Source organism: Lactuca sativa, chromosome 2 (assembly GCF_002870075.4).
Source record: "Lactuca sativa cultivar Salinas chromosome 2, Lsat_Salinas_v11, whole genome shotgun sequence".
Classification (NCBI taxonomy): domain Eukaryota; kingdom Viridiplantae; phylum Streptophyta; class Magnoliopsida; order Asterales; family Asteraceae; genus Lactuca; species Lactuca sativa.
In genome coordinates, this window is record NC_056624.2 from 124647747 (window position 1) to 124667744 (window position 19998).

A 19998-nucleotide genomic window follows, 5' to 3' on the forward strand; every position below is an offset into this window, starting at 1 on the left:
CTGAGGATGTTTACATGGCTCAGCCAGAGGGTTTTGTCGATGCCAAGCATCCCAATAGAGTGTTCAAGCTTGAAAAGCCCATTTATGGACTTAAGCAAGCATCTCGCAGATGGAATCTTTGCTTTGATGAGAAAGTCAAAGAGTTTGGATTTGTACGAAGCGAAGATGAATCATGTGTATATGTCAAAGCCAGTGGGAGTATAGTTAGCTTCCTCGTTTTGTATGTCGATGACATACTGCTCATGGGAAACGACATCCCGACTCTGCAGGAAGTTAAGTCCTGGCTCGGGAAGTGTTTCGCTATGAAGGACCTCGGAGAGGCTTCCTATATTTTGGGAACAAGGATAGTGAGAGAACGAAGTAAGAGACTAATAGGACTTAGTCAGAACACTTACTTGGATAAAGTACTAAAACGTTTTAGTATGGAAAACTCAAAGAAGGGAGAATTACCGATATAAAGTAATGCCAAGTTGAGTAAGACTCAAAGTCCGAGTACCGAAGCTGAAATAGCAGAAATTAGCCGAGTACCATACGCTTCCGCAGTTGGCTCAATCATGTATGCTATGCCTTGTACTCGCCCTGATGTAGCCTTTGCTTTGAGCATGGTTAGTAGATATCAAGGGAACCCTAGCATAGCCCATTGGATTGCGGTCAAGAATATCCTTAAGTACATTCGGAGGACGAAGGAATGGTTCTTAGTCCTCGGAGGGAGTGATGACTTGAAGGTGCGAGGGTATAGTGACGCCAGCTTTTAGACCGATAGGGACAACTACCGTTCGCAGTCGGGCTGGGTCTTTACCCTGAATGGAGGAGCAGTGACTTGGAAAAGTTCCAAGCAGGAAACCGTAGCTGATTCAACGTGTGAATCAGAGTACATTGCAGCGAGCGAAACGTCAAAGGAGGCAATATGGTTGAAGAACTTCATCGGTGATCTTGGAGTTGTACCTACCATAAAGGAGCCCATGGAAATTTTCTGTGATAATGAAGGAGCGGTTGCCTTGACCAAGGAACCGAGAGATCATGGTAGATCTCGACATATCGACAGAAAATATCATTTTATTAGACATCGTGTAGATGAAGGACAACTCGTGGTGAAGAGGATATCATCAGAAGATAACCCAGCAGATCCGCTTACGAAGGGACTGAGCAGGGTTAAGCATTTGCAGCATGCTATGAGTATTGGGCTGAAGGATGATATTAGTATAGATTAGATAGTAGTAGAAACGTGTAATAGATAAATGTAATTGACATTTGATGATTAAATAAAGGAGTATTATTTATGAGTAATGTAACTATCTTATCTTAATTGTTTAACTATTGTTTCACTTTGCATGTTTTGACTTCCAGAATAATTGAGTTTATTAAGAATAATCGAATTATTCAAATTGTCCACAATCGTTCATATTTGGAAGTAGATATGAGTGAAGATTGTCATGAATTGGTGTGTAGATTGTCTAAATGGTATTAGACATAGCAAAAGTGTGCTACAACGTTCATGAGTGCTTATGAACTAGTTTTGAGCATTGGAACAAACCCGCGCTTGCTGGAATCATCTTATGGAATATGATAAAAGGATGATCGCAAGACGATAATATCATATGGTCTTAAAACCTAGATATATGGTTTGTTATTTGTTAATTGGTTGTACATTGATAATGCAAAACCGCATCAGTAACTTGATGTTATAAAACGCATTGTTGTGTATACTGATTAATGAATAAGTAAATGTATATAAGTCGAAGTTTATCTATTACTTTTATCCTAAGAAGGTAAAAGCGATATCTCGGCTGCTCGATGATTTGATTTGACTTATGTGTCGGGCCCGGTCAAAACTAAATTGATGTGTTCAATTAAGTTCTATGTCAAATAAATCGGAGATCGAGAAACCAAATGCTAGACAAATTTTTCCATAGAATTGTCAGCATGATATCTGAACAGAGGGCTGTAAGATCCCTTATCTAAAGGACAAGATTGATTAGATCAGAGGTTGACAGCGTCTTTGAGAGCTATGATTGCTAATCGGATTATACTTGTGTATATAGTTAGTAGACATATCCAAGTGGGAGACTGTTGGAATAGTGTCTAAGGCTGCAACTATATTATGCAAGTATTTGACCCGGTTGTGCATGGTCCTTTTGGGTTTCCTTCACCATAGCAACTTGACAGAATGATTTATTATGAGAGAAGGAATATTATTAATATATTATGAGAATAATATAAGGAATAATAATTGTAACGCCCGCGTTTCCAGGCTAGGCATTTTCGTTGATGTAATAGTCTAGGTTAACCTTTGTAACCCGTTTTGAAATAATATAAGTATATTATTTGAGTATTATGTGTTTTGTGCTTAATTGCTTAATTATGTGATTTGATTAATTAAGAATAAAATGAGCGTCAAAATTTAAGTGTAAAATAAACTTGATATCTTTGGATAATGTTGTAGTAGTTGAAACGAGGTTCCCGAATATATAAAGAACGCCCAAATCTGACTTCGTATGAGGAAGTTATGATTTTCTGAAGTTTCGACTTAGCGGTATGCATCCCAAAATACTCGCTTTGAGATCGAGCGGTTTTTAGTCAAATCAATCTAAACGAGAATCGAAGATCTCGTTGTTAGTATCGAAGCGATGAAAAGTTAGGCGAGAACGGACGTCAAACAAAGAAGTTATGAATTTATAACGAAGTTTTTCTGTCCCGGCCTACTAAAAATAATTAATAAAAATAAAGTCAAAATTAGTCGACGAAGTCTAAACAAAAGTTGTAGAGCGTAGTCTCACCTACGCGTGGATATAAAGAACGTCGAAAACGGAGTTCGTATGAAGAAGATATGAATTTCTGAAGTTTATTAAATTATTTGTATTTAAATTTAATCTTTAATTCGGATGTATATCCGAAGGAGTCACCGATCTGATCCGAAGTACGCCCAGCGTACCGCGAAGCATGACGCACCTCGCACTCAAGTTCTTCGGATGACGCATGCCATGACGATTCAGACGCGTACGCCCCGTGTACTGTTGTACGCCCAGCGTACTCCGAGGCTCCAGCCTCCTATAAATAGGATGCGAGGGCAGCCGGCTCATTTGCTCTTTTTTTCTCTTCTCTCTCCCGTTTTGCATCGTTTTGCGTAACAGAAGTACCCCGAAGCCCCGATATCATTCCCGAGCCCCGAAGCAAGTCCCGAGGTCCTGAAAATCCCGAGAAGTAAGATTCCCGAGCCGAAGCTCTGCCCGCGAGAAGTTCGGTTTTTGTGGAGATCTTCCAGATCTGCCGAAGAATACTACTTCTACAAGCCGTAGTGCTGTCTGATCATCTTCTGATCAAGTGAGTGTGTACTACCTTTCATAAACACGATAATAATACAAGTATGGTTTGAGTGTATTAAGTATATTGTTGTTTATATACGTGAGTGTGTGGTTACTTTCTTCTAACGCATAATTATGAAGTATTTTATACGAAATACGTGTTATGTGTATAATTTTGTGGTTATGTGTGTGAATGTGTATTCACTTTCTTCTATCTCATAGATATGATTTATTCTCTATGAAATATGTGTTATGTGTGTGTGCCTCATCTGTTACGTGGAATATGTATTGATTAAAGCATGCTATACAGGTTTTTTAAACTATGTATAAAAATGTATATTTTTATCTACTAATATGTTGGGTATAACATGGGTAGATAGTTGGTGTGTAATAAACAAATGAGAGGCCTCGTTGTTGTTTTGATTCAGTCATCTAGCGGAGTTTGGATGACGACCACATACTTTTCTAGACAGTCCTGTGGAACGCTAGCAGGTTCGCCACCTGTAGGTGTTAATGAACTTGGGTGTTCATTCGATGTACTCCATCCCCCTCGTGGTTGCCTTATTTGACTTATATTGCTAAGGAACCCCCGAAGCATGTGTTGTCGCCCCGATGAAATATTCTTAGACTAGGTCCCTTGTGTTAGTTATTTTAGGGACATAAAGTGAGAATAACGGAAATAGGTAATTGGGTTATTGTTGGTTGGTGGAATTAAATATAATTATTTATTGTGGGTTGAAAACCCTATATGCTCACCAGGCTCCCAAGCCTGACCCACTCAGTTTTATTTGTATTACAAGAAGTGGCGCAAGGGCATAGGATGGATGAACCATCAAGTTGTTTTGTTTACAAGTCTGTATATGTTTATATTTGTTGAATGACTTGTAATGTTATCGTTTATGTTTTATGGTCTGTATCGGAACATGACATCCCGAGTTTTGATTATATAATGAAAATACATTTCTTTTATGAAATGCTTTGGTAAACATTGTTTTATCACGTTTTGTTTTTGGGAACAAATTCCGCAACTCTTTCAAATCAAAAGGATTTACTCTGAAATTATTTTAAAAGCATAAATCGGTCTTTTCTGGCCGAGATTTTGGGGATGTCACAGTTGGTATCAGAGCATTTGTTTAAGCGAACTAGGAATTTGTAGGATTTCTAGACTTAAACTTAGAATGCTAAGTGAAATTTTGAGATATGTGTCTGTTATGTTTTAGACACGAGCACTAGTTTATTTTAGGAAAGTTGCCTAAAATGCTTTATGTGCTAAATGTTATATGCTGCCATATATGATATTAATTGTTCGGATCTATGGTTTGTTGCCGACCGGATCTAGAAACCTTATGTGTGTAGGATTCTAAGCGTACGTCTACGATATTAGAACTAGCATGTAAACGTTTCGGAGTGATAAGGAGGATTTGAATATCTATCGTGAATGAGGATCTAATTTCACCTTATTCGGTGTATAGAGCAAAAATGGTGAGAACAATAAGTGGAGTTGGAAATGCTGATGAAAACAGGAATCAACCACCAGTGATTGAACAAATACATGTCGTAGCAGCAGCACATGAGCCAATAACCATGGCTGGTGTGCAAATGATGATTCAAACAATGTTGGATCGTCAGATGGATGAAACTAGGCGGTTGCTTCAACAGAATCATGAAGAACTGTCAATTTGTGTGGAAGAGCCCGAATTAAATGAAGGGCACTCGGAAGGTGGAAACTTCAGTGGGTCTATTGGTCAAGCCAACCCACCGATAGTTAAGCAAAACAACCATGATGGAAGGAATGATGGAATGAGATGCAAGTACAAGGACTTTCTAACTTGCAAACCATCGACCTTCAATGGAATGGAGGATCCGATTGGAGTTATGGATTAGATCTCCGAAATGGAGTTAGCCGTCATGACTTGTGGCTGCAGAGGCAAGTTGCAGGCTATCTATGCAGTGCGTCAGTTCCGGGGTGGAGCCGTTCGTTGGTGGAACACTCTAGGGAAGACGTTAAGCCCTAATGAGCCACTGCAATTGACATGGGCAGAGTTCTTGGTGCAGTTCAAGCGCAAGTTCTGCTCGGCTCAAAATCTGTTGGAGTTGGAGAATAAGTTTTTGGCATTGACGAAAGGCAGCATGTCAGTTGATGAATACACCAATAAATTCACCGATAAGATGGAGTTTGCCTTGCGTATCGTCCCAGACGAGCTGACAAAGGTGGACCGGTATGCGAAGGGACTCCCATGGGAGTACGAGGTGCCAGTACATCAGACACATACTCTAGAGGTAGCTATCTGGGCTGCCAAGTCTGTTGAGAACATGATTAAGGGGAGAACCACCGACAAGGTTGAGGTTGGTGAGAAGAGAAAGTTTGAGGGAACATCTGGTTCCGGTAAGAAAAACAAATTTTCGAAATCTGATTCGAAAAAGTTTGGTGGAGGAAAAGGAGGCGAAGCAAAATGGTGTGATAAGTGTAAGAAAAAGCACTTTGGGAAATGTAGTGAGGATGTAACCTGCTACAAGTGCGGAAAAATTGGGCATTTTGCCAATGAGTGTCCGAACAACAAAAGGATGTGTTTTGGTTGCAATGAAGAGGGGCACATTTTGAAAGACTTTCTGAAAAAGAAGGAGGCAGCTAAGCCCAACATTCCACCAAAGCCAAAGGCGAGAGCCTTCCAGATGACACTCGAAGCTGCGAAAGATGAAGCTGATGTCGCTTCAGGTACCTTTCTCGTAAATGAATTACCTGCTCAAATTTTGTTTGATTCTGGAGCCAACTACTCCTTTATTTCGCATGAGTTTGGTAGAAAACTAGCCTTGTCTGTTGATAGACTAGATAATGCTTTATTAGTCGAAGTAGCTAGTGGCAAGTTTGTACCTGTTAGCCATCGTATGAAAGACATCTTAATCGACCTTAATGGGAATAAGTTTCACGAGGAATTATTGCCTATCGAACTTAATGGTTTCGACATCGTGTTGGGAATGGATTGGCTTAGCGCCAATGATGCCGAAATATTGTGCAAGAAGAAGATAGTTAAAGTAAACCCGCCTGGGAAGGATTCATTTATGGTGTACGGGGACAAACGGCGAGTAAATTTTGGAATCATTTCCCTAATGAAAGCCAGAAAGTGTTTGACCAAGGGATGTACATCATATTTAGCATTCGTGATCGATGCTAAGAAGGAAAAGAAGGTGATGCAGAGTATTCCAGTGGTGTGTGATTATCCGGAAGTGTTTCCCGAAGATCTTCCTAGATTACCACCTGATAGACAAGTGGAGTTCAGAATAGACCTGTTACCAGGAACCACGCCAATAGCAAAAACACCTTATCGATTAGCACCGACGGAGATGAAGGAGCTGATGATGCAACTTCAGGAGTTATTGGACAAAGGTTTCATTAGACCTAGTTCATCGCCCTGGGGAGCTCCGGTGTTATTTGTGAAGAAGAAAGATGGAAGAATGAGAATGTGCATCGATTACAGAGAGCTGAACAAGGCAACAATAAAGAATATATATCCATTGCCGAGGATTGATGACATATTTGATCAATTGCAAGGTTCGAGCTATTTCTCGAAGATCGATCTTAGGTCAGGATATCATCAGCTAAAAGTAAGAGAGCAAGATATCGAGAAGACTGCATTCAGAACTAGATATGGACACTACGAGTTCTTGGTTATGTCGTTTGGACTAACCAATGCTCCAACAGCGTTCATGGATTTGATGAATATGGTTTGTAATCCGTTCCTTGATAAATATGTGATAGTGTTCATAGACGACATTCTGATTTATTCGAAAAGCCAAGAGGAGCATGGCAGACACTTGCTAGAAGTGTTAGAAGTCTTGAAGAAGGAGAAGTTGTATGCAAAGTTCTCTACGTGTGATTTTTGGATTCGAGAAGTCCAATTCTTGGGTCACGTGATCAACCAAGAAGGGATAATGGTTGATCCAGCGAAGATTGAAGCTGTAATGAAGTGGGAACAACCAAAAAGTCCCACGGAGATCCGAAGCTTTTTAGGATTAGCCGGATATTACCGAAGGTTTATCCAAGGATTTTCTTCGATTGCTACTCCATTAACAGCTTTGACCCACAAATGAGCTACTTATGCTTGGAGTGATAACCATAAAGAAACATTCGAGAAGCTAAAGAAGAAGCTATGCGAGGCACCGATACTTTCTTTACCCGATGGAGTTGAAGACTTCGCTGTTTATAGCGATGCGTCTGGGGCTGGATTGGGTTGTGTTTTGACCCAAAGAGAAAAGGTGATAACATATGCCTCTCGACAACTGAAGGAGCATGAAAAGAATTACCCGACTCATGATTTGGAGTTGGCAGCGGTAGTTTTCGCTCTAAAAATATGGAGGCATTACCTCTATGGCACGAAGTGTAAACTTTTCACAGATCATAAGAGTCTCCAATATCTCTTTAATCAGAAAGAATTGAATATGAGGCAACGACGTTGGCTAGAGTTACTCAAGGACTACGACTGTGAGATACTTTACCATCCCGGTAAAGCTAATGTTGTTGCTGATGCTCTCAGTCGGAAAGTCAATCTTGAAAGGAAAAGGCCAAGAGCGTTGAGAATTGAAGTTGTCTCGACTATTTTGGAAAGTATAAAGAAAGCTCAAAGCGAAGCTTCTGAGAAGAATGACCGAAAGGAGGAACGTTTGGGCAAAACGTTGGTGTTCGGTGTAAACAGTCATGGACTGAAGGTGTTCCAAGATCGGATTTGGATACCTAAGACAGGAGGAGTCAGAGATCTTCTGATGGAAGAAGCTCACAAAACCATGTACTTGATTCATCCCGGTAGCACTAAAATGTATAGGGACCTAAAACCCTACTACTGGTGTCCGACGATGAAGCTTGATGTTGCAAAGTATGTGGCCGAGTGTGTGACTTGTGCGAGAGTCAAGACACAACATCAGAAACCATATGGGAGTTTAGAACCTTTACCTGTGCCTATGGGTAAATGGGAAGACATTGCGATGGATTTTGTCATTAAACTACCCAGAACAAAAAGTGGTCACGACATGATTTGGGTGGTCGTTGATCGATTCACTAAGAGTGTGCATTTCATAGCAGCCAAGGAGAAATGGTCTATGGAGAAGCTTGCAAATTCTTACGTGAAGGAAATTGTGAGGCTTCACGGTGTTCCGTTAACGATTGTGTCGGATCGTGATAGCCGTTTCACCTCAAGGTTTTGGAAAAGTCTACAAGAGGAAATGGGTACCAAGTTATGTTTAAGTACAGCTTATCATCCGCAGACTGATGGTCAGAGTGAAAGAACAATACAAACACTTGAAGATATGCTGAGAGCATGTACCCTGGAATTCCTAGGTAATTGGGATGAACATTTACCTTTGGTAGAATTTTCCTACAATAATAGTTTCCACTCGAGCATAAAGATGGCACCTTATCAAGCTTTGTACGGACAGAAGTGTCGTACGCCGTCTTGTTGGCTTGAGGCTGGGGAAAAGCAGTTTATGGGACCCGAGATGGTCCATCAGACTGCTGAGAAGTTGAAAGTGATCAGGGAAAGAATGTTAGCAGCTCAAGATCGTCAAAAAAGCTATGCTGACAAGAAGCGAAGGCCAATGACCTTCGAAGTTGGAGATTCGGTTTTGCTTAAAGTCTCACCGTGGAAGGGACTTATAAGATTTGGTAAAAGGGGAAAGTTGAGTCCAAGGTTTATTGGACCGTTTAAAGTTCTTCAAAGGATTGGGAACCAAGCTTACAAGCTTGATCTACCAGAGGAACTGAATGGAATTCACAACAATTTTCATGTGTGTTATTTGAGGAAGTTCACGGGAGAAGTTCCCGATATAATTCCAATTTCTGAATTGAGAATAGATGAAAACAAGAGGTTAATTGAAGAACCAGAGGCAATTGTTGACCGAAAGACTAAGAAGCTTCGACGCAAGATGGTCGAATTAGTGCTGGTTCGTTGGAAATATACGAATGGGTCAAATCTCACCTGGGAAACGGAGAGTGACATGTTGAGTCGCTATCCGCATTTGTTTGTTGATGTGTGATTCCGAGGACGGAATCATCATAATGGGGAGAAAATTATAACGCCCGCGTTTCCAGGCTAGGCATTTTCGTTGATGTAATAGTCTAGGTTAACCTTTGTAACCCGTTTTGAAATAATATAAGTATATTATTTGAGTATTATGTGTTTTGTGCTTAATTGCTTAATTATGTGATTTGATTAATTAAGAATAAAATGAGCGTCAAAATTTAAGTGTAAAATAAACTTGATATCTTTGGATAATGTTGTAGTAGTTGAAACGAGGTTCCCGAATATATAAAGAACGCCCAAATCTGATTTCATATGAGGAAGTTATGATTTTCTGAAGTTTCGACTTAGCGGTATGCAGCCCGAAATACTCGCTTTGAGATCGAGCGGTTTTTAGTCAAATCAATCTAAACGAGAATCGAAGATCTCGTTGTTGGTATCGAAGCGATGAAAATTTAGGTGAGAACGGACGTCAAACGAAGAAGTTATGAATTTATAACGAAGTTTTTCTGTCCCGGCCTACTAAATATAATTAATAAAAATAAAGTCAAAATTAGCCGACGGAGTCTAAACGAAAGTTGTAGAGCGTAGTCTCACCTACGCGTGGATATAATGAACGTCGAAAACGGAGTTCGTATGAAGAAGATATGAATTTCCGAAGTTTATTAAATAATTTGTATTTAAATTTAATCTTTAATTCGGATGTATATCCGAAGGAGTCACCGATCTGATCCGAAGTACGCCCAGCGTACCACGAAGCATGACGCACCTCGCACTCGAGTTCTTCGGATGACGCATGCCATGACGATTCGGACGCGTACGCCCTGCGTACTGTTGTACGCCCAACGTACTCCGAGGCTCCAGCCTTCTATAAATAGGATGCGAGGGCAGCCGGTTCATTTGCTCTTTTTTTCTCTTCTCTCTCCCGTTTTGCATTGTTTTGCGTGGCAGAAGTACCCCGAAGCCCCGGTATCATTCCCGAGCCCCGAAGCAAGTCTCGAGGTCCTGAAGATCCCGAGAAGTAAGATTCCCGAGCCGAAGCTCTGTCCGCGAGAAGTTCGATTTTTGTGGAGATCTTCCAGATCTGCTGAAGAATACTACTTCTACAAGCCGTAGTGTTGTCTGATCATCTTCTGATCAAGTGAGTGTGTACTACCTTTCATAAACACGATAATAATACAAGTATGGTTTGAGTGTAATAAGTATATTGTTGTTTATATGCGTGAATGTGTGGTTACTTTCTTCTAACGCATAATTATGAAGTATGTTATACGAAATACGTGTTATGTGTATAATTTTGTGGTTATGTGTGTGAATGTGTATTCACTTTCTTCTATCTCATAGATATGATTTATTCTCTATGAAATACGTGTCATGTGTGTGTGCCTCATCTGTTACGTGGAATATGTATTGATTAAAGCATGCTATACAGGTTTTTTAAACTATGTATAAAAATGTATATTTTTATCTACTAATATGTTGGGTATAACATGGGTAGATAGTTGGTGTGTAATAAACAAATGAGAGGCCTCGTTGTTGTTTTGATTCAGTCATCTAGCGGAGTTTGGATGACGACCACATACTTTTCTAGACAGTCCTGTGGAACGCTAGCAGGTTCGCCACCTGTAGGTGTTAATGAACTTGGGTGTTCATTCGATGTACTCCATCCCCCTCGTGGTTGCCTTATTTGACTTATATTGCTAAGGAACCCCCGAAGCATGTGTTGTCGCCCCGATGAAATATTCTTAGACTAGGTCCCTTGTGTTAGTTATTTTAGGGACATAAAGTGAGAATAACGGAAATGGGTAATTGGGTTATTGTTGGTTGGTGGAATTAAATATAATTATTTATTGTGGGTTGAAAACCCTATATGCTCACCAGGCTCCCAAGCCTGACCCACTCAGTTTTATTTGTATTACAGGAAGTGGCGCAAGGGCATAGGATGGATGAACCATCAAGTTGTTTTGTTTACAAGTCTGTATATGTTTATATTTGTTGAATGACTTGTAATGTTATCGTTTATGTTTTATGGTCTGTATCGGAACATGACATCCCGAGTTTTGATTATATAATGAAAATACATTTCTTTTATGAAATGATTTGGTAAACATTGTTTTATCACGTTTTGTTTTTGGGAACAAATTCCGCAACTCTTTCAAATCAAAAGGATTTACTCTGAAATTATTTTAAAAGCATAAATGAAAATCGGTCTTTTCTGGCCGAGATTTTGGGGATGTCACAATAATAATATTATTTGATTAATATAAGTCATAAATTAATTAGGAATTAATTTGGTGACTTAAAGAGATTAACTGAATAAAGGGGCATAAACTGTCAATTGTATGATAGTTGGACTTTGGGCTATAAATCCCTTATGGATAAAGGTGGACGATTTCTAGGGCTTAGGATAGGCTTAGAATTCGTCCAAAGGCTTATCAATTAGGGTATTGGATTGCTTAGGGCCTAAGTTATCCAATTAGGGTTTAAGGGTGAAACCCTAGGAGCCTTACAAGTATAAATAGACCCCAAGGGTTAAGGAAATCGGCACTTGTGCTTTAGAAAGAAACCCTGGCCGATTTTGATCCCTTGTCCTCTCTCTCAAATCATCCTCTTGCTAGTTGGTGTTTGTAAGCCATTAGAGGAGTGACAATTGTGACTCTAAAGCTCCAAGGACAAGAAGATCAAGCAAGTGATTCAAGGTAAACTTCTAATTCTGATTTCATATGTTATTATGCTCTATTAGTCATTAGAAGTATTGGATTCAATGCATGTTTAATTAGAGAAACCTAGATCCAAGCATTAGGGTTTGCATGTGCACATAGGAATGTTCATTTAGCTAAAACCCATCAGTTACCAGCAATCCCTCGGAGCTAACTCGATTTCCGTATCAAGGGATGCTCCACTAAAACTCGTTAATCCTGGCCTTCTGGACCCATACTCTTTCACATCCGACCTTGGTCTAGATAATCATTGCGGAATAATTGGTAAAACCAAAAGCACTAACCGTTACAGATCATGGTACTCGAACCACGATGTCTCCTCTCAATATGCCACCAATCATGGTACTCGAACCATGGCATCACCTCTCGATCTGCTTCCAATCATGGTACTTGAACCATGACATCACCTCTCGATCTGCTACTAATCATGGTACTCAAACCATGACATCACCTCTCGATTTGCTACCAATCATGGTACTCGAACCATGACATCATCTCTCGATCTGCTGCCAATCATGGTACTCGAACCATGACATCACCTCTTAGTCTGCCACTTTGAACCTCTAGGATACTCCATGCATCGAGTATGGGTCTTCTGCTTTCAGTAGTACAGGCCCATACTACCTGCCACATCTACCCATACTCTCTACACGGACCACTCCAGATTCCCTAAGTAGTTACTCAACCTCTTCTTCACCAATCTCAACACGCGTGCTCGCTCCCCAGCAAAATGCTCTACTTTGTCAGCGTACTCACCTGACGAAGGCCACTTCCTAGGTTGTTCCTAGGTTCTCACATTTCTCTGCCATCAGCTGCTGAGAAACTCCTTATGATGTCAGTCATCTACCTCCTGAATATCGTCACATTCACTTGGTAGCTGACTCCCATCATCGGGAGTTCCACAAAGCACGAAGCAAGCAGCATTCGGGCATCGAATGACCACATATAACCCGCTCTAGGTGATAACTCCACTAGCTCTACTCATACTCAAAAGATATCACCAAACTCTGCAACTCTACCTCCCGCGGTATCCAGCTACTCTCTCGGTAGGTTTCACAATGCTAATCTAAGTATCTCTCCTCAATCCAAATCCCTCTCTACAAAGGATTCCTGCTGGATACTCTTACTTAGCACCTACTTGAAAGTGCATCACAGATAACAACAACTCCTAGGCTAAGGCATCACAAATCAGGCCACTCTAATCCTAAAATATGATATACCTAGCCTATCTCTATCATGCATAATATCTCATGACATATTTCATAACACAAATGTAATGGTAGTTTAGGAAATCACCGTTCGGGCTCTGGCTGATTGTACCCACTGCTCCTTCCGCTTTCTCTTAGAAACTCTTACTTGTTTTAGAAAATCATTTATTTTGAAAATTTTCCTCATTTCCTCAGTTTGAGTCCAGGCATACACAAAGGTACATCCGAATCCCTCAAACCAAGGCTCTGATACCAACTTGTAACACTGTAAATTTCAAAACAATTTTTCTTTTAAAAAATTAAAATTCTCAGTACATATTTCACAAAACATCATTTATTAAAATCACAAAACATAGCTCCACGTTTAATAAAATAGAAATCCAGGATCCTCTTAACTCTTTCTCTGGTGTGTACAATCAAGTCGGTGCTGTCCCGCGATCCAAATAAGAAAAACCTGAAACACATAACACATAACACGGTAAGCACGAAGCTTAGTGAGTTCCCCAAAATACCACATATAACACATATTAGCCACTCGAGGCTATAACTCTATGGACCCTCTGGTCCTAGCTCTGTGGATCCTCTGGTCCTAACTCTGTGAACCTTCCGGTTCTAACTCTGTAAACTCTGGAACATACACAACATAAATCACATAGAATAATGCGGTGCATCACAATCACATAAACATCATACAAGATACTCTGTCATATAACTCTAATTACCACTCTAGGTAAAGTATAGTGATAAGACTCACCTCGGATGAAGAACAACTCCTAAAAAACATTACTGCCACGCACCGGCCTCCAACTTTGTGCCAAACTCACAATTATCTCAATTAGGAGCTAAGTCCAACCTCTCACTATTTGGGTCTAAAGATAGGCCACCTACCAGCCCATTAATGCCCTGAACCCATTGAGCCCACCAAGGCCCAATAATAAATAGGCCCTCACACAGCCCAAAACCCAAATAAAAAGGCAAGCCCAACTCATGGGCCCAAAGCACATACATATGGTTCTCTGATCCAAGGCTCTATTACGTGAAGCCCGAACCCCAGGCCCAAAACTTAAGGCCCAACACATCATTTATCCCAAAAGCCCATAGAGGGGTTACGCGGGGCGTACCTCCTTTGGTACGCTCAGCATACTCAAGCATGCACAATTCTGATCGGGGACCTCAGCCCAGTACGCAGGGCTTACTAAGATTACACTGGGCGTACTCTCAGTTTTGCTTAAATCAATTTTTGGTTCTTAATCCGTTAAGACCTTAACTCATCTCTTGGATCTGGACTTCCTAACATCTCCTACTCCATAAAGTTATCGACTTTAAGCCTTTGCATGGCTGAAGAAGTCACAAGCACACAAAACACTTATTCTCTTTACCCATTAAGCTCTTATCTCATGCATAACTTGGCTCCAACACCCAAGATCCCATTTTTATGACATTACACCACTAATAAGCTCAAAAGGGGAGGGTCTTAGTCTCTAGAGTTCAGTATCTCATCAAGTCTCCACCTTTTTGGGACAAAACCCTAAAGTACCCCATTAACATACTTAAAACAAAAGAGAGGTAAAGTTTGAAGCTTTATACCTCAAAAGGAAGCTCCCATCTCATATATGCTTAGATCTAGAAGCTTGGACTCCAACTCCTTCTTCTTCAAGGCTTCCACTTCTCCTCAAGAGCACACAAAACTCTCAAAAGCTCTTAAATACACATACAAGATCCAAGAATGAAGGACTAGGGTTTTGGAGGGTTTGCTCTCTGAGAAAGGTGGCCAGGAATGAGGCCATCTCATTCTTTATATAGGGTCACTTAAAATATTAGGGTTTTCCTTCTGTGCCTAGTACGTCCAACGTACTCAGTGGCTCTTGGTTAAGGAACACGCGCATTTGTACGCTAAGCGTACACATACGTACGCCCAATGTACTTCGCTGCCACACTTCTCCACTTTAGGGACACATCTTGCCAAATCTCAAACTTCCATAATTTCTTTGATATAACTCTAATTTCAAAGATCCTCATACCTACGGAAAGGTGATGAGATGCCTTACGATTCCAGAAACTCGCCACAACCCGAGACTTCCTCATGCCCGGCTCGTGGCCCACGAACCCTATTCATGGACCCTCCGAATCAGGATGTTACACATTAGGGACATGATATGTATTAATGTGCTAAGGCCTTATGGTTATTACCTTTGCTTTAAGACCATTACTTGGATATAGTCCACAAAATGTGTTGAATCTTCATCTTTGTCTGCATCACCGACTCTTTCTAAAGACATTGTTTATGAAAATATCACATTCTTATATAATAGTAATATTATAATATATGTTGTATTGCATCACTTTATACGTCATCTTCTTTACAATCGAACAATCGATTGTAAATACAATACTAAATGTTGCTCGTGAGTCCTTAGCGAGATCAGTTGTACGCTAACTTATACTATATTGATTGGACATAAAGTAACATTATACATAATAAATGCAACCTGCCAGACCATACTGAGCTAACTCTTGGAAAACGAATCATCACGGCTTTACAACCGTTAATTGACGACTTTGTAAAAAAAAGAAGGTAAAATGGTTTTCTTCTGATGATTAGTGTCATCTTATAAACAAATAATTCAACCATTTGTATTTAATTTTACAAAAAAATATGGATCCATAATAGTTATAAGGATAATGACTTGAAAAGGTAACCAACTATACCCTTTGTACATATTTGGTCACTTAATTTTTTTGGTGCTCTGTTAACCGTTAAACTTGTTATTTTGTTCAAAAGATACCATTATTACCGGGTATTGAAGCTTTAGTTGGTCATGTTGAATTTTCCTGCGAAGCTATGAATTTTCTGGCGAATGCAACCTGAAATCGAACCCTAGGTTTGAGTTATGGCCCTTCATCCATGGGACCTTCGAATACCCATCACACCTCCACCTCTCTCTTCATCCATGACAGATCTCGAGTTCACCATCTATTCATCATCTCCATTAACGAATAAACATCACACATCCACCCGCAACACCTTCGAATACCCATCTTATTCATCATCTCCATTAATGAACCTGCAACACCTTCATCCATGGCAGATCTCGAGTTCATCGATGGTATGTTTCTGGAACCCTTCATCTTCCTCGAGTTCAAACCATTCATACATGGTAAATTTCGATTTGTTTATGTTCCTTCATCTTCCTCGAGTTTAAACCATACAAAAACCCACAAAATCGTTTTTCGGACCTTCAATTTCTGATGAACAAGATGTAAGTGTGTGTGTGTTCTAGAAATCGTTATGAAAATTCGTTTTCGATTTTTGGACCTTCGATTTATGATGAACAAAGAACTCGAAAACTAAAATAGTTTTCAGAAACAGACGAACAGATGACAATAAGTGTTTTTGAAATCGTTTTTAGATATGCAATTGTTCCTAACATCATTTGGCCGGAACACCCCTGGAGAAGACGACCGTAATGACATATTCACCGGAAACCTTCACCCGAGAATAATGATATCTTTTGAACGAAATAGCAAGTTTGATGTTTAACAGAGCACCGAAAAAAATTAAATGACCAAATATGTACAAAAGATATAGTTTTTTACTCTCTCAAGTCATTATTCTATAGTTCTACAACCTTTAAATAAATAAATCTAAAATTATAATAATACATTGAAACAAATTAAAAAAGAACGGTACAATTCTTAAGAGTCTACACTATACACATGGTCATGTATCATGCTGCCACAAAAACCCTATTAAAAAGACTTCAAAAACCCCTGTTTTCTTATCCATAACTGTTCTTCTTCATCCCCTCCTCTCGAAAAACCTCCGTGAACTACTACAATGGACACAAGCTCCCTTCTAATACATCAGCCATTACCATGCTCATATATTTCTTCTTCTTCTTCTTCTTCATGCTCGAAACCTAAATTTACTCTCAATTCCTCTCCTTGTTCATCGTTTACTTCTTATCCGTTCGGGAAATGCCTTCGGTGGAATGTCCTCCCGCCAACAACCACCGTGCTCTTCTCTCTACCTCAATCATCACTCTTCCGTACCTCTGCGCTTGCAGTAGAGGAGATTTTGGAAAAATCCACCTTGGAGGATTCTGTTTCCTCGCTTCCCAAAGTGCCTATGCCGAAAATCGATAAAAGCGGGAGGTTTTGTAGTCCTAGAGCTGCCAGAGAGCTTGCGTTGTAAGTCAAATTATACCTCAATATCTAGATCTCATAGAATTTTGAATCTGTTTATGCGTATTCGATTATACCCACCATGAGAATCATTGTTTGATTGATACTAATCTCATTGCTTTGTTTATTGTATGTTTCTAAATGTTAGGTCAATCATATATGCTGCTTGTTTAGAAGGATCCGATCCTGTACGTCTGTTTGAGAGAAGAGTGAATGCCAGAAGAGGTAAGTATTTTATTTTGCTTGCCTTTCTTCATGATTTTGTGTGCTGTTTTAAGCAGAATTAACTCCTTATAAGTTTATGATCCAACTCGTCTACCTAATATCTGAGAGACTAACCATGAAGTATATCTGAAAATTGAAGAACTAGGGTACGAATTTGATAAAGAGACATTGATGGAATACAATCATATGAGCTTTGGAGGACCCCCTGTGAAAACAGAAACAGCTGAAGAAGCCGATGAGCTTCTGCAATTAGATGAAAAAGCCTCTGAAATTGGTACAACACAAATAACATCAACTACAAAATTCTTCAAATTGATTTAACTTCTCATTCTTTAAAAATCTTTGAATAATTTTGGCTTCTGTATTCTATCTCAGAGGCAGAAGTCCTTTCAGCCCCTCCAAAGCTGGTATACAGTAAATTAATCTTGCGGTATGCATTCAACAGAAGTAAAATAAGTGCTGATAAAATTCAACCTCTGAAAACTTAATCCCCTGATTATTATTATTATTATTATTATTATTATTATTATTATTAATTTTTTTTTGTCTTCAAATGCAGCTTCACAAGGAAATTATTGGTGGCAGTAGCAGAGAAGTGGGATGATCATGTTGTGGTCATTGAAAAAGTTGCTCCACAAAATTGGAAGGTTTGAACCACCTTGCCACTTTTGTCCCCAACACAGTATAACCTGTTCTGTTCTGTCCTGTTTCGCAGTATAACCTTTTTGGGAGAGACAAAAGTTGCACTTTTTGTCCCATATAATATAATCAACATTGGTGCAATGCATGTCAAACACAGTATAATATGTTCTGTTTGGTTCTACTTTTTTGGATGTTCCACCTTTTTGAGTGAGAGAAAAAGCTGCAAATTTTGTCTCATTGTCTAATGCATGTCAAACACAGTATAACATGTTCTATCAAGATCCACTTTTTTGGAATCCAATATAACCTCTTTTCATGTTCCACCTTTTTGGGCGAGACAAAAAGCTGCAATTTTTGTCCCATTGACATCAACTCACTCCGATACATGTCAAACACAGTATAACCTGTTTTGTTTTGTTCAGAATGAACCAGCAGGAAGAATCTTGGAGCTTTCAATTCTCCACCTGGCCATGTCTGAAATCGATGTTTTGGGTACACGTCACCAAATTGTGATAAACGAGGTTCATTTCTTCATACCCTTTTAAAGTTCTTATTAACCCTTTCTTATAACAACAATCAATTGATTTAAACATTTTTGGGTGTTTATTTATTTATTAATATAAAGGCAGTAGATCTTGCAAAACGGTTTTGTGATGGATCAGCACCCCGGACAGTGAATGGATGCCTGAGGACATTCATAAAGGGCATAAAAGGAAATAGTGTGGCTCTTGCACAAGATTTGGAGACTAAAAAAGAAATCATCTCAAATGAGTTGTAGAATTTATACTCTTTTTGAGTTTGAGATAATGCCAAATACCAACCAGAATATATAGACTTTTTTAGTGAAGTCTTGTTGTAAGAAAGAGGAGTTGTTGTGAACTTGTTTGCAAAGTGGTGTGTGGAGGATCAACACCTAAAGAGAACGCATTTCTTCGTGTATCTAAAACGGCGTTTTTTTGATGACATATTTGTGTATGATATAATGTTTTTAGGTTGGAATTGGATATTTTGATGTTAAAAAGAACTTGCATTTGGCTTGTATTTAACATGTAGTATAATTTTTATTTTCACTTGCATTTGACCTTATATGTATGTGCTATTTCTTTTTAACTAAATGGATTGTATGGAGATATAATCATTTGAACTATAATATTGATGTGAAAAAAATGATAGATATTTGTGAGGTTAAGCATTGGAGATGATCTTAGAAAACTGTACCACACTGCGAAAGTTCTAAACCGTTTTATATGGTATGGTTGGTTTTTTTCCATTAGGATACACGAAACCTTGGAAAACTTTAACCCTAAGTTATATCTATCTATACTTATAATGGGCCTTCCGAAGTCATACGGTTATAGATAAGTTGATATTTCAAACCATATTGATTTGAAACATAAGAACTTTTGTATTCTTGTAACTAATGACAATTAGTAATTTCCTTTCCTTCACTTTAATTTCCTTTTAAAAACTTATTTCATATTTTATAAAACATATTTTCCTTAGAGTTTCAAGTGGTCTCACAACCCTATTTCATTTGATCCTAACTCTATGAAAATTCCTTACAAATTCCAAGTCGAGACAAATGGTTAGAAACAAGATAGATGTGATTTCGCAAATATTCGGTTAATCAGACGTTAGACTACCATTTTAATCATTTTGGTTCAAATCCATAGTTCTCACCTTCTCTCAACCTTCTTATTTTAGTATT

General features: G+C 39.1%; 1 protein-coding gene across 1 annotated transcript; it reads left to right on the forward strand.

The window, feature by feature from the left end:
• The first annotated feature begins 16978 nt into the window (after positions 1 to 16978).
• On the forward strand, positions 16979 to 19376 carry LOC111898618 (uncharacterized). Its single transcript, XM_023894517.2, has 7 exons — positions 16979 to 17429; positions 17572 to 17648; positions 17788 to 17922; positions 18024 to 18078; positions 18208 to 18295; positions 18713 to 18811; positions 18916 to 19376. The coding sequence occupies exons 1-7, from the start codon at positions 17077 to 17079 to the stop codon at positions 19066 to 19068; spliced, it is 960 nt and encodes a 319-aa protein (XP_023750285.1). The 5' UTR covers positions 16979 to 17076; the 3' UTR covers positions 19069 to 19376.
• The last annotated feature ends 622 nt before the right edge of the window (positions 19377 to 19998 follow it).